The sequence below is a fragment of the Cebus imitator genome, unplaced genomic scaffold (genome assembly GCF_001604975.1).
Source record: "Cebus imitator isolate Cc_AM_T3 unplaced genomic scaffold, Cebus_imitator-1.0 Scaffold76, whole genome shotgun sequence".
Classification (NCBI taxonomy): Eukaryota; Metazoa; Chordata; class Mammalia; order Primates; family Cebidae; genus Cebus; species Cebus imitator.
In genome coordinates this window covers 7,381,078-7,394,129 of record NW_016107391.1, presented here as the reverse complement: position 1 = coordinate 7,394,129, position 13,052 = coordinate 7,381,078, and the positions used below count along the sequence as shown (strand labels likewise).

The following is a 13,052-nucleotide window of genomic DNA, read 5'->3' as shown; positions in this document are numbered from 1 at the left end:
AAAAAAAAATTATATATAATACAATGAGCGATGAATGCTTTATAAAATGTAATTATGTTATGCTTAAAAATTTATACAAATTAATGATAAAAACAGGCTATTATTTGTCTTTTTATTTAATAACTGAGTTGGCTGCATGCCCTGGCTCACATTTGCGATCCCAGCACTTTGGTAGGCTGAGGCAGGTGGATCGCTGGAGCCAAATAGTTCAAGACCAGCCTGGGCAACATAGCATGACTCTTTCTACCAGAAAACTAGAAAAATTGGCCCGGCGTGGTGGCTTACACTTGTAATCCCTGCACTTTGGGAGGCTGAGGCGGGTGGATCACAAGGTCAGGAGTTCAAGACCAACCTGGCCAATATGGGGAAACCCTGTCTCTAAAAAATTTAAAAAAAAAAAGGAAAAATTAACTGGCTTTGGTGACATGTGCTTGTAGTCTTAGCAACTCAAGAGGACCGATGGGATGAATTTTTTTTTTCTTATTTATTTTATTACTATTTTTTTGAGAGATGGGGTTTCTCCATGTTGGCCAGGCTGGTTTCGAACTCCTGACCTCAGGTGATCCGCCCACCTTGGCCTCCCAAAGTGCTGGGATTACAGGCATGAGCCACCGTGCCCAGCCAAGGATGAATTCTTTAACCAAGAAATTTGAGGTTACAGTGAGCTATGATCACACCACTCAAGCCTAGGTGACTGAGATCACATCACTAAAAAATAAAAAACTAAAAATGAAATTGTGTCAGTTATTGTGTGCTTCATTTGTCATATAATGTGTTTAAACTTTGCAAAATAAATTTTTTAAGATTTTTACTTGCCATCCAGTAACAGCAAAATATTTTATATTTCTTATTTTAGAAGTCTGGGCCAACGGTCACAAAAGTTGTCACTGTTGTGACAACCAAAAAAGCAGTTGTAGATTCTGATAAGAAGAAAGGTGAGCTGATGGAGAATGACCAGGATGCCATGGAGGTGAATTTTCATTAATTTTGACTTTGTTTATGATACTATCCTGGAAACATTTATTAGAATGTATTCATGGAGATATGCCTTTCATTTATATGAACTAGGAGAAATTCCCAGAATTGGGAGACAGTCTTCCTATTCTTAGTAACATAATAGTATTGTAGCTAAATATCTATTTAGTAGGACATTCTGACATCTTTCATTCCTAACCGTATGATCTTTCTGCCCCTCAACAGCTCACTTCAGGCACGCAATATGGAGAGAAAAAAAATAAAGTAAAAGAATGAATTAAGTTTGTTCCATTTAACATGTGTTACAAAGATTGATACAGTAAAAACAATAGTAAAACTTTATTAAAGCCATCTGTGATCATTACTGTTTTAGCTTTATATTGGCATTTTAACTTTCTAAGGGGCAAAGAAAAAAGAAACTAAGTTGAAAAATTCTTCAGGAGTTATTTGATGTGTTTCTAATTGAAGATGACATACATCATTTGAGGTGATTTTGAAATTATGAAGTTTAAGTGTGCTGGAGCACTATAAACATCTTGTGGGTCAAACAGTCTGTTGCAGAAAGTAAAAAAATTAAAGAGTAGTTTCTAGGAGAGGACGATTTGAAAAGCTAGGAGTATTGCTTACCATAAGGGGAAATAGTAATGAAATTAGCTCTTTAATTTTTTTTTTTTTTAAACTATAGTATTCTTCAGAGGAGGAAGAAGTTGATCTTCAGACAGCTCTAACAGGGTATCAAACAAAACAACGAAAGCTTCTAGAACCAGTCGATCATGGAAAAATTGAATATGAACCATTTAGGAAAAACTTCTATGTTGAAGTTCCAGAACTAGCAAAAATGTCTCAAGAAGGTAAAATTCCTTTTTTCATTTACTGGTTATAAGGGAACAGAGAAGGATACATTTCACATTACTCATGAGAAATGTGGATATATTTTTAAAATCATCAAAAATTAATTGACAGGCCGGGCATGGTGGCTCACGCCTGTAATCCCAGCACTTTGGGAGGCCAAGGCAGGCGGATTGCCTGAGCTCAGGATTCGAGACCAGCCTGTATAGCATGGTGAAAACCCATTTCTAATAAAATATAAAAAATTAGCCAGGTGTTGTGCCATGCGCCTGTAATCCCCAGCTATTCGGTAGGCTAAGGCAGTAGAATCACTTGAACCAGGGAGGCGGAGGTTGTAGTGAGCTGAGATTGTGCCACTGCAACCCAGCCTGGGCCATAGAGCAAGACTCCGTCTCCAAAGAAAAAATAATTGACCTCATGTGATTGAGATTTTTGGGGTTGAAAATCTTCATGTGGAGTTACAAATAAAATACTTTTTTTTTTTTGAGACAGAGTCTCACTCTGTCACCAAGCTGGAGTACAGTGATATGATCTTAGCTCACTGCAACCTCCGCCTCCCAGGTTCAGGCAATTCTCCTGCTTCAACCTCTATAGTAGCTGGGATTCTAGGCGCCTGCCACCAAGACTGATTAATTTTTAAATTTTTATTTATTTGTTTATTTATTTTGAGACAGAGTTTCACTCTTGTTGCCCAGGCTGGGGTGCAATGGCACGATCTCAGCTCACTGTAGTCTCTGCCTCCTGGGTTCAAGTGATTTTCCTGCCTCAGCTTCCCAAGTAGCTGGCATTACAGGTCTCTGCTACAACATGCAGCTAAGTTTTTGCATTTTTAGTAAAGAGAAAGTTTCTCCATGTTGTCCAGGTTGGCCTGGAACTCCTGACCTTAGGTAATCCACCCACCTAGGCCTCCCAGAGTTCTGGGATTACAGGCATGAGCCATTGCGCCTGACCTAATTTTTATATTTTAGTAGAGATGGGGTTTCACCATGTTGGCCAGGCTTGAACTCCTACCCTCAGGTGATCTGCCCGCCTTTGCTTCCCAAAGTGCTGGGATTATAGGCATGAGCCACTGGGCCCAACCACAAATAAAATATTTCTGTTAACCTATTTCTTCTGGGATTTGAAAGTTAAGAACCATTGTGAATCTGTGTAGTATTGGTTGAATAAAGGTAATCTGGGCAACGCTTGCTAACAGAACAAGTGATTGTATTACTTGTCAGTCTTTTCTGTTTTTTGTTTTCTTCCATTGCTGTTGCAGTTTAAGACACAACAAAATCCGAAATTGTTGAAATTGGACTATTTTATTTCATCCTTGGTTGTTTGTAATCATAATCACATAAACAGTTTCTCTCAGGTGTTCGTTGCTTCCTCCTATAGCTCTTCCATGAAATTATCTTTGGTAGCATGTAAAAAAAAAAAAAAAAGGAATTGAAGTTGTTTTTTTGTTGTTGTTGGTTTTGTTTTGTTTTGAGATGGGATCTCCTTCACCCAGGCTGGAGGCTGGCGTGTAGTGGTGTACTCATGGCTCTTTGCAGCCTTGATTTTCCACCATTCCTCCCGACCTCCCCAGGCTCAGGTGATCTTCCTACGTCAGCTTCCCAAGTAGCTTGGACTACAGGCATGTGCCATCACACCCAGCTAATTTTTGTACTTTTTGTTGAGGCAGGGTTTCACTATGTTGCCCAGGTTGGTCTTGAACTCCTGGGCTCAAGTAATCTGCCTGCATCAGCCTCGCAAAGTGCTAGTTGCTGGGATTATAGGTCTGAGCCACTGGGCCTGGCCCAAGAGTTAAAGATTCTTAATCTTATGCCTAGTTGAAAAGTAGAAGACACCAATAGAACAATATTTAAGAACGTTTAATCTGGGTTTTGTTTTGTAGAGGTAAATGTATTTCGATTGGAAATGGAGGGCATTACAGTCAAAGGAAAAGGTTGCCCAAAGCCAATTAAGTCTTGGGTACAGTGTGGAATTTCCATGAAGATCTTAAATTCCCTCAAAAAGTAAGTGGTTGGCGGTGGTTCATGTTTTCAGTGTCTTGCTACTCAAAATAGTCCTTTCACACAAATGTGTCCCTGAGTTACATTTTTACTCTAATAAGAAAACTTATTTTAAAAAACTGTTTTATTGAGATAATTTACATATCAGAATTTACCCTTTAAATTATATAACTTTTGTGTTTTTGGGTTTTTTTGAGATGAACTCTTGCTCTGTTGCCCTGGGTGGAGTGCAGTGGCATGATCTCACTGCATTCACTGCAACCTCAGCCCCCTGGGCTCAAGCGATTCTCCTGCCTCAGCCTCCTGAGTAGCTGGGCCTATAGGTGTATGCTACCATGCCCGGTTAGTTTTTTTGTATTTTTAGTAGAGATGGGGTTTCGCCATGTTGGCCAGGCTGGCCTTGAACTCCTGACCTCGGGTGATCTGCCTGCCTCGGCCTCCCAAAATGCTGGGATTACAGGCATGAGCCACCATGCCTGGCCTTTTTTTTTTACTTTTTCTTTTTGAGATAGAGCCTCCTTCCTCTGTCATTCAGGTGTGCCAGTGGCATAATCTCAGCTCACTGCAACCTCTGCATCCCGGGTTCAAGCGATTCTCATGCCTTAGTCTCTTAAGTAACTGAGATTATATGCGCCCGCCACCACACCCAGCTAATTTTTGTATTGTCAAATAATAGTGTATGAATATATACTATCTTTTGGAAGAGTTTATTTTTATGGGAACACATAGAAGCTCTTCGGGGCACAGCAATCTCAATTCTTACCTTTTCTTTCTTTGGTTTTCTTTTTAAGGCATGGCTATGAAAAGCCCACGCCCATCCAAACCCAAGCTATTCCTGCTATAATGTCTGGACGAGATTTGATTGGCATTGCCAAAACAGGAAGTGGAAAGACCATTGCTTTTCTTTTGCCCATGTTTAGACACATCATGGATCAGAGGTCATTAGAAGAAGGAGAAGGGCCAATAGGTACAATTCTTTTCATTAAACTTTTTCTTTTCAAATAACAGCTTTGTTGTCAATTGGAAAGACCTTATACTTTATAATGTTCTTTATTATGACAATGAAGATGTCTTTATGTGCATTTTCTTTATCAATTTGGCACTTTGGGGTTGATTTCCCCTTACCAGCAGGTGGAGTGAGAACCTTCAGAGCTCTGGAATGACATCTCAGAAGTACAAAAACAGCCTCTCCTGGCACAGCTCAGTTTTTAAACTCTGACTTGGCAGGTAGACTCCTCGTGCATCTATCTGTTTATTTATTTTGAGGTTTGTTAGCCCAGTCTTGGTGGATGTATAAAGTCAACATGGAAGATAATAGGGAAATGTATTTTTCAAGATAGTCTTTGGCCTTAACAGGCTATAGTGCCAGCATTTCATTCAGGATTAGTTCTTTAGTTTCTGGTTTTTTGATTCATCTTGGCAGGGATAACTCTTGCAAAGTTGAGTAGGGTTTTGGAAAGTTGTTCAGCTTCTTTCTTAGGAACATAGGGCGTAGTATATCTCTCCTCTCTCTATGCCCCTCAGACCAAGGTTGTTTCTGAAGCAGCAGTATTTGGCTTCTGTGGCACAATGAGTCACTTGATTTTTTTTGTTCTGTGATTTGCATTTGAAAACTATTTGCATTCTGTTGAACCAAGTATTTTCTTGAGGGTTGGATGAGGCATTTAGCTGTCATTTATCTTCTTTTAGCATATTTAAAAAATCTGCTTATACTTATCCTTCCCCACAACCTCTGCTGTTATACAACTTTTGAAATAGTTTTCAGAGATACATAACAAAACAAAAATTAGGTGAAACAACCTGAACTTTATTGCAGAGGTTAAATTTAATACTTTCAAAGCATAGCCAGTAAGAATTTTGGTGGTTAGGCTATTGATGTATTTATCTTTCCAGCTGTCATCATGACTCCAACTCGAGAACTGGCTTTACAGATTACTAAAGAGTGTAAGAAGTTTTCCAAGACTTTGGGACTTAGAGTGGTCTGTGTTTATGGAGGAACAGGAATCAGTGAGCAGGTAGTTATGAAAGAAACATTCATGTTTTCCATTCTTTTCTCAAGTTGAATGATTCAATGAAGTAAAAGAGTGACTTTTATTTTAGTGTTTTGAATAGTGATTTCTTTAAAAATTATTTAAAAAGGGAGGTATAAAAATAATAGTAAGAATTAGTTATTTTATGCAGGATGAATACCTTCTGGAGATGTAATGTACAGCATGGTGATTACAGTTAATATTATGTTGTATGCTGAAAATTTGTTAAACCAGTAGATCTTATATGTTCTTACCACAAAAGAAAATATTAGTAACTGTGTGAGGTGATATATTAGCTTGATTGTGGTCATGATTTCACAGTATATATGTATGTGAAAAATTTGGTACACCTTAAATATATATAATTTTTGTTACTTATGAACCAATATAGTTGTGGCAAAAAAGAACATACTATGCTAATGCTGTATTAGAATTTTAAGTCATTTTTACATTAGCTTTTCCCTCCTTCCTCTTCCCCTGCCTGAGAAGGCAGATTGTTTTTTCATTTTACTAAGAGGAAATATTCAGAAAGATTAAATAAGTTGAGTTGACTTGGCTAATAAGTTCTAGAAGTTTGTTCTAGAACCTAGGTCTCTGATTCCTGAGCATTTATTTTCTCCAATCTATGTTGACATCTTTAAAAAATGATGGTGGGGCCAGGCACGGTGGCTCACGCCTGTAATCCCAGCACTTTGGGAGGCCGAGGCGGGTGGATCACGAGGTCAAGAGATCGAGACCATCCTGGTCAACATGGTGAAACCCCATCTGTACTAAAAATATAAAACATTAGCTGGGCGTGGTGGCGCGTGCCTGTAATCCCAGCTACTCAGGAGGCTGAGGCAGGAGAATTGCCTGAACTCAGGAGGCGGACGCTGCGGTGAGCCGAGATAGAGCCATTGCACTCCAGCCTGGGTAATAAGAGCGAAACTCCATCTCAGGAAAAAAAAAAAATGATGGTGGCCAGGCATGGTGGCTCATGCCTGTAATTCCACTACACTGGGAGGCTAAGATGGGTGGATCACAAGGTCAGGAGTTTGAGACCAGCCTGGCCAACATGGTGAGACCCCTGTCTCTACTGAAAACACAAAAATTAGTTCAGTGTTGTGGTATGTGCCTGTAATCTCAGCTACTTGGGAGGCTTAGGCAGGAGAATCACTTGAACTTAGGCGGCAGAGGTTGCAGTGAGCTGAGATCACGCCACTGCACTCCAGCCTGGGCGACAGAGCAAGACTGTCTCAGGAAAAAAAAAAAAAAAAAAGTGATGGTGATGACTGGGATGCATTAATATCAGAGTTTTTTTATTGTTTTATTTGAGACAGGATCTTGTTCAGGTTGGAGTGCAGTGGTGCAGGTTGGAGTGCAGCGGACCTTGGCTCACTGCATCCTTGACCTCCTGGCTCAAGCACTCCTCCTACCTCAGCCTCCCAAGTAGCTGGGACCACAGACATATGCCGCTAATTTTTGTATTTTTTTGTAGAGACGAGATTTTGCCATGTTGCTCAGGCTGGTCTCAAATTCCTGTTCCTAGGCTCAAGCAATCTGCTTGTCTCGGCTTCCCTTTGTAGTACCTCCCAAAGGTACTACAAAGTACTCCCAAAGGTCGGAGTGAGCCACTGCGACCAACCCTTCAGCTGTCTTTTTTTGAGGCAGAGTCTTACTCTGTCACCAGAGCTGGAGTGCAGTGACGCGATCCCAGCTCTTGTAACCTCTGCCTCCTGGGTTCAAGCAATTCTCCTGCCTCAGCCTCCTGAGTAGCTGGGGTAAATTACAGGCGCCCGCCACTACACCCTGCTAATTTTTGTAATTTTAGTAGAGACAGGGTTTCACCATGTTGGCCAGGCTGGTCTCTAACTCCTGACCTCATGATCTGCCCACCTTGGCCTCCCAAAGTGCTGGGATTTCAGGAGTGAGCCACTGCGACCGGCCCGAGCTGTCGTCTAAAGAATGAAATAGTTATCAGATATTTTGCTTAGCTAGAAGAATGAAAAAAATTCGGTTCTGTGATTGGATACGTTTTGGAAATGTTGGAGTATACAAAATTAAAACCAGTTTCTTTCCTTTAAGACTTCTTAGTTTTTAATAAGCTAATGTATATTGTGATGCTAGATAAATGGGATAAATTAAGTGACATTTTCTGAACTTGCCTACAAAACTGTTTCTTAGGACTATTGTTACACGCTCTGGGAATGTTTACTTTTGTTAACTCCAGTGCTATTTTAAACGCTGAACTAACTTCATTTTCTAAGTTTATTTTTATGATTTTTTTATGACTATAGTTTGTAGAAATACACTTAGAAAATAACCTGGTATATGCATGCACATTATATTTATATAAATGCCAAACCAAAGTTTAATGATGTCAAGGGACTTCTGATATTCTCCATCCTATTTCATTTAAAAAATGCTGGTTATGGTTGAGCACTGTGACTCACAGTAATCATCACGGCACTTTGGGAGGCTCAAGTGGGAGGATCACTTAAGTCCAGGAGTTTGAGACCAGCCTGGGCATTATAGTGAGACCCATCTCTTAATAAATAAATTAGCGAGTATCTGTAGTCCTAGCTACTGGGAGGGTGTGTGGGATGGTACAGGGAGGGGCTAAGATGGGAGGATCACTTCAGCCCAGGATCTAGGCTACAGTGAGCTGTGTTGACACTGCTGCAGTGGGCAACAGAGCCTGGGCAACAGAATGAGACCCTTTCTCAAAAAAAAAAATAAAAAGCTGTTCATGACAGTTAAAATGATTTCATGATTCACTAATGGTGGCAACCCTCGATTTGAACAACACTAGTCTATATATATGGCCACTTAGAAATTTTTTTTCTGAGATGGGGTCTTACTCTGTTGCGCAGGCTGGAGTGTGACCATAGTTCACTGCACCCTTGAACTCCTGGGCTCAAGAGATGATCACTTTTTTTTTTAAACTGCTCTTTTAAGTTCATTTCTTGATTTTGAGGGATAGTGGCAAATTAAATTTGCAAGATTCTCTAGTTTTTGTTTCTAATTTATGGCACCATATTTTTCGTGTTGTTGCATTTCTTTAGTTATGCTCCCAGATTCAAAATAATTAAGCAGGAAGCTTTGAAGTCTTCTAATCATACTAAGCAAGGACTAAATGTAATTTTTTTAGTGTTTAAGCATTAGTGATAAAGCTTCATCTTTTTATTAGATTGCTGAGCTGAAAAGAGGTGCTGAAATTATTGTTTGCACACCTGGTCGAATGATTGACATGTTAGCAGCTAACAGTGGTAAGTCAGGGGTACTTTTTTGGTGTCTTTTATTTTTGAGTTCTTTTCTTTTTTTTTGTTAAAACAGATGCAAGAAACCAACAGAGGGTTTCTATGTTTTTTCTTAAAGCTGCAATATCTTAAAATTAGTATTGTGACAAGTTGATTATTATAAGCATTAATAATATTTTTCAATTTAATTTAATTTTTTTCACAAGTAACTCCATTTGATCATAACTTGGATTCTTAATCCATTTTGGGCCTAGATTTACTTAGTATAAGAGTAGGGTAGTAGCCTTTTCTTCATTGCAAAATTTAGAATTTTTCTCAAAAGGCACTAGTATTTTCTTACAATACGACATAAATTAAGATATTGCAGCTTCAAGAAATTTTATCTTTTGTAAATATTGCATGTTTGTAGTTCAAATGTTATGCTTTGTTAAGTTATTCCCTATCAAAACTCTTACTAAACTGTTGACATTATTTAACTTCTGTGGAGAAAGGCCCTTCAAGATTTATAGAACTGGGCTTCCGAGACTTAAACCATCAAAGGTAGGTAATTTAATGCTGTTCCCGACCTTGAAACTATAAATGCTAGTGTGGAATACTTAAATATTAGATAGCACTTATTTTTTTTTTAAGAAAATGCTCTCAGAGGTTTCCATTGTAATATACAGTATATACAAAATAGAATATTAAAAACTGTGAGTTAATGCATGTTTCTAATAGTATTCTGCTTGAATTTCTGTATAAACTTAATTCTCATTATACATGAATTTGGCAAAGTGACACTGAAATTGTTTGAGAAGTGCATGTCTAGCATATGGAAAGTTTTGGGTTGAATGCTGATTAAATAATCCCTTGGGTTTTTCTTTCTCAATGCTGCATTGATTAAGTCTCCTCCTGAAATTAATCTTGATTAATTTTACCTTTTTTTTTTCTTATCTGTCATTTTGGTCTATTTTTAAATAACTATTTTATACATGTTTTTGCCAGGTGATTAATTCAACAGTTGATAGCAATGTTTGTGTTAATATTTTAAAAGGGGTTTCCTGTGTATGTATTTTGTTTTCACTGTTTAGGAAACGAGTTGCATTTATTTAAGTCAGTGGGTTCACTTCATAAAATTGGGATTTATATCTTTGTATGGAAAACATATTTATGTAATGTGTTTTGGTATTTAAAGTTTTTGTGCGATACGTTAGTTTCCTAATGCTATCAATAACTTCTCATTAAGGGTTTGGCACGCCCATTTAAGAAGCTTCTAAATATATGGAAGTCGGTTATAAAATAATATAGAGAGACATTTTCTGTGTCTGAAATAGCACTAGAACTTGCTTTCCACACATACGCTGTAATCTCTAATATGTTTTTTTCTAGGTGATGCTGTCAGATAATGGCTGATGTGGCTCGATGCTTCATCTCAGTCTTAGTTTTATGATGTGTTTTGGAGAGGGCTGTTTTCTGAATTTTACAGGTTCTTCAGGCCCTATGATGGTATGCAAGAGACGAGTTTGACAAAATAAAGGGCCTCATATACCCATTGTCAGAAAGTATTTGCCACTAGATAAAGACATTGTAGATCAAAATTTCTTTTCACTTTTTAAAGATACCTAACCTACCCCTCTTGTTAAGTCAGGCATTTTAGTTTCCTTTACAGTTTTTAAAAGTTCTTGGTAGCCATAAAATGAATTGTGACTAATTTTTAGTTTTCTTTATGTCTTTATTTTTCTTCTCATCTTAGGTCGGGTCACAAATCTTCGAAGAGTGACATATGTCGTTTTAGATGAAGCAGACAGAATGTTTGACATGGGATTTGAGCCCCAGGTAATCATTACATGTCTTAAGCGTTTTGAGATGTAAATATAACCTTTTAGCTGCCATGAGAATGTTCATGTGAGCTCTTCATGTGGTTTCTGAAATTCACACACACGCTTTTCTATTGCACGGTAATATAGAAGAAGACTGGGAACATATAGAATTGAAGTACATATTGATGTTTCAGATTCCTCATAAAAGTTCTTACCAAGTATTTATGTAGGCATTTCTTAGATATCTAAGACCAACACCAGTAAAACTGCAATTGGAGAGTGCTAATAATAGAAGCTTAAGCCTTATTTTTATTTTTATTTTTTTTGAGACGGAGTCATGCTCTGTTGCCTAGGCTGGAGTGCAGTTGCATGACCTTGGCTCACTACAACCTCCACCTCCTGGGATCAAGTGATTCTCCTGCGTTAGGGTGCCAAGTAGTTGGGATTACAGATGCCTGCCGGCATGCCCAGCTAATTTTTATATTTTTAGTAGAACCAGGGTTTTGCCCTGTTGGCCAGGCTGGTTTAAACTCCTGACCTCAGGTAATCCACCCAGCCCATTGTCTTTTTGAATGAATTCTTTTAATTCTTGCTTTTAAAAATACCTCATTATCTAGCCTAGATGGCATGTTAATTACATTTACCAAAAGTCATTCACTTTTGCTATCTAAATAATAAATTTGTCTAGCTTAGGTTTTTATATTCCTTACATACGCTCTTTGCTCAGGTACAAAATTTCAATGATAGAAATTTATGGACTGGACATGATGGCTGACGTCTTTAATCCCAGCACTTTGGAAGGCTGAGGTGGGTGGATCTCGAGGTCAAGAGATCGAGACTAATGTGGCCAACATGGTGAAACCCCATCTCTACCAAAAATACAAAAATTAGTTGGGCATGGTGGTACAGCCCTGTAGTCCCAGCTGCTTGGGAGACTGAGGCAAGAGAATTGATTAAACACAGGAGAGGGAGGTTGCAGTGAGGTGAGATCGTGCTACTGTACTCTAGCCTGGCAACAGAGCGAGACTGCATCTCAGACAGAGAGAGAGAGAGAGAGGCAGAGAAATTTATAGGAAGACATTTTAAAGGTGGTAGAAAGTTTTCTTAAGAAGAGCATTGTGAATTGTTAGTAGGCTGTAGTTGCCAAAATATAAAGGATTATAAGAGGCCACAGTAATGGAAATGTGCATAGAAAAAGGGTAAGGCAAATGTCACATCTAGCCTTTTCGGTTTATCTACCTACTCTCCAAAAATTTATTGCCTATTATGTGATAGTGCATGTATTGTGTTTAGATTTGGAAACTGCATTCTAAATGTGATGTAAATAGAGGAGCACAAAAGAGAAGAAACAAGATTGTGGTAATGCTTGAACCATGTGAGAAACAGTTAAAAAATAGTATTCAGCTTTGGGTGGGGAATGGTGGCTTATGCCTTTATTCCCACTACTTTTGGAGGCTGAGGTGGGCGGATCAGTTGAAGTTAGGAGATCCAGACTAGCCTGGCCAACATGGTGAAACCTCGTCTCTATTAAAAATACAAAAATTAGCCAGATATGGTGGCGGGCGCCTGTAATCCCACCTACTTGGGAGACGGAGGCAGGAGAATTGTTTGAACCTGGTAGGCAGAGGTTGCAGTAAGCCGATATTGCACTATTGCACTTAAGCCAGGGTGAACAGAGCTAGACTTTGTCTTAAAAAGTAATAATAATAATACTCAGCTTTGAGTATTTGATATGATAGCATCCTTTAACTCTGAACAAGTGTCACATGAAAGCAGCATTGAATTTATTTTTTTGATCCCAAGGAGTACAACTGAACTGGGATCCAGTGGGGAAGTCATAGGGAGCTTGACCTTAGTTTTGTTTGAAGAAGGATTGAATAAACATTATTTAGAGATGAAACAGATTGCTTTATGAGGGAGTGGGGACTGATACTGAATATCTGTTTCTTCCAGGTGTTCAAGCAGAGGCAAGGGGTCTGTCGAAAGAGAGTAAAGAGAATTAAAGTGTCAGATGGGACAGTCACGTGCCCTTTAATGTCTTTCCCAATTATGAGAAATCTTAATTATGATGCTTTAAGTAGGTAGAGTAATTGATAGGGACTTTCTGACAAACCAAGTTCTTGTAGAGTGTGTTCAAAACAACATTTTCCATTGAAAGGCCAA

At 38.6% G+C, this 13,052-nt stretch overlaps 1 protein-coding gene across 2 annotated transcripts in view; it reads left to right on the top strand.

Moving 5' to 3' along the window:
• DDX46 (DEAD-box helicase 46) overlaps positions 1-13,052 on the top strand; it is a 78,752-nt gene that overhangs the window by 27,052 nt on the left and 38,648 nt on the right. For both annotated transcript variants that reach the window (XM_017532363.2, XM_017532362.2), the window contains exons 7-13: positions 857-970; positions 1,661-1,826; positions 3,704-3,824; positions 4,613-4,788; positions 5,715-5,836; positions 9,021-9,099; positions 10,823-10,905. In XM_017532363.2, coding sequence (XP_017387852.1) covers positions 857-970; positions 1,661-1,826; positions 3,704-3,824; positions 4,613-4,788; positions 5,715-5,836; positions 9,021-9,099; positions 10,823-10,905 — 861 coding nt within the window. The remainder of the gene's footprint in view (positions 1-856; positions 971-1,660; positions 1,827-3,703; positions 3,825-4,612; positions 4,789-5,714; positions 5,837-9,020; positions 9,100-10,822; positions 10,906-13,052) is intronic.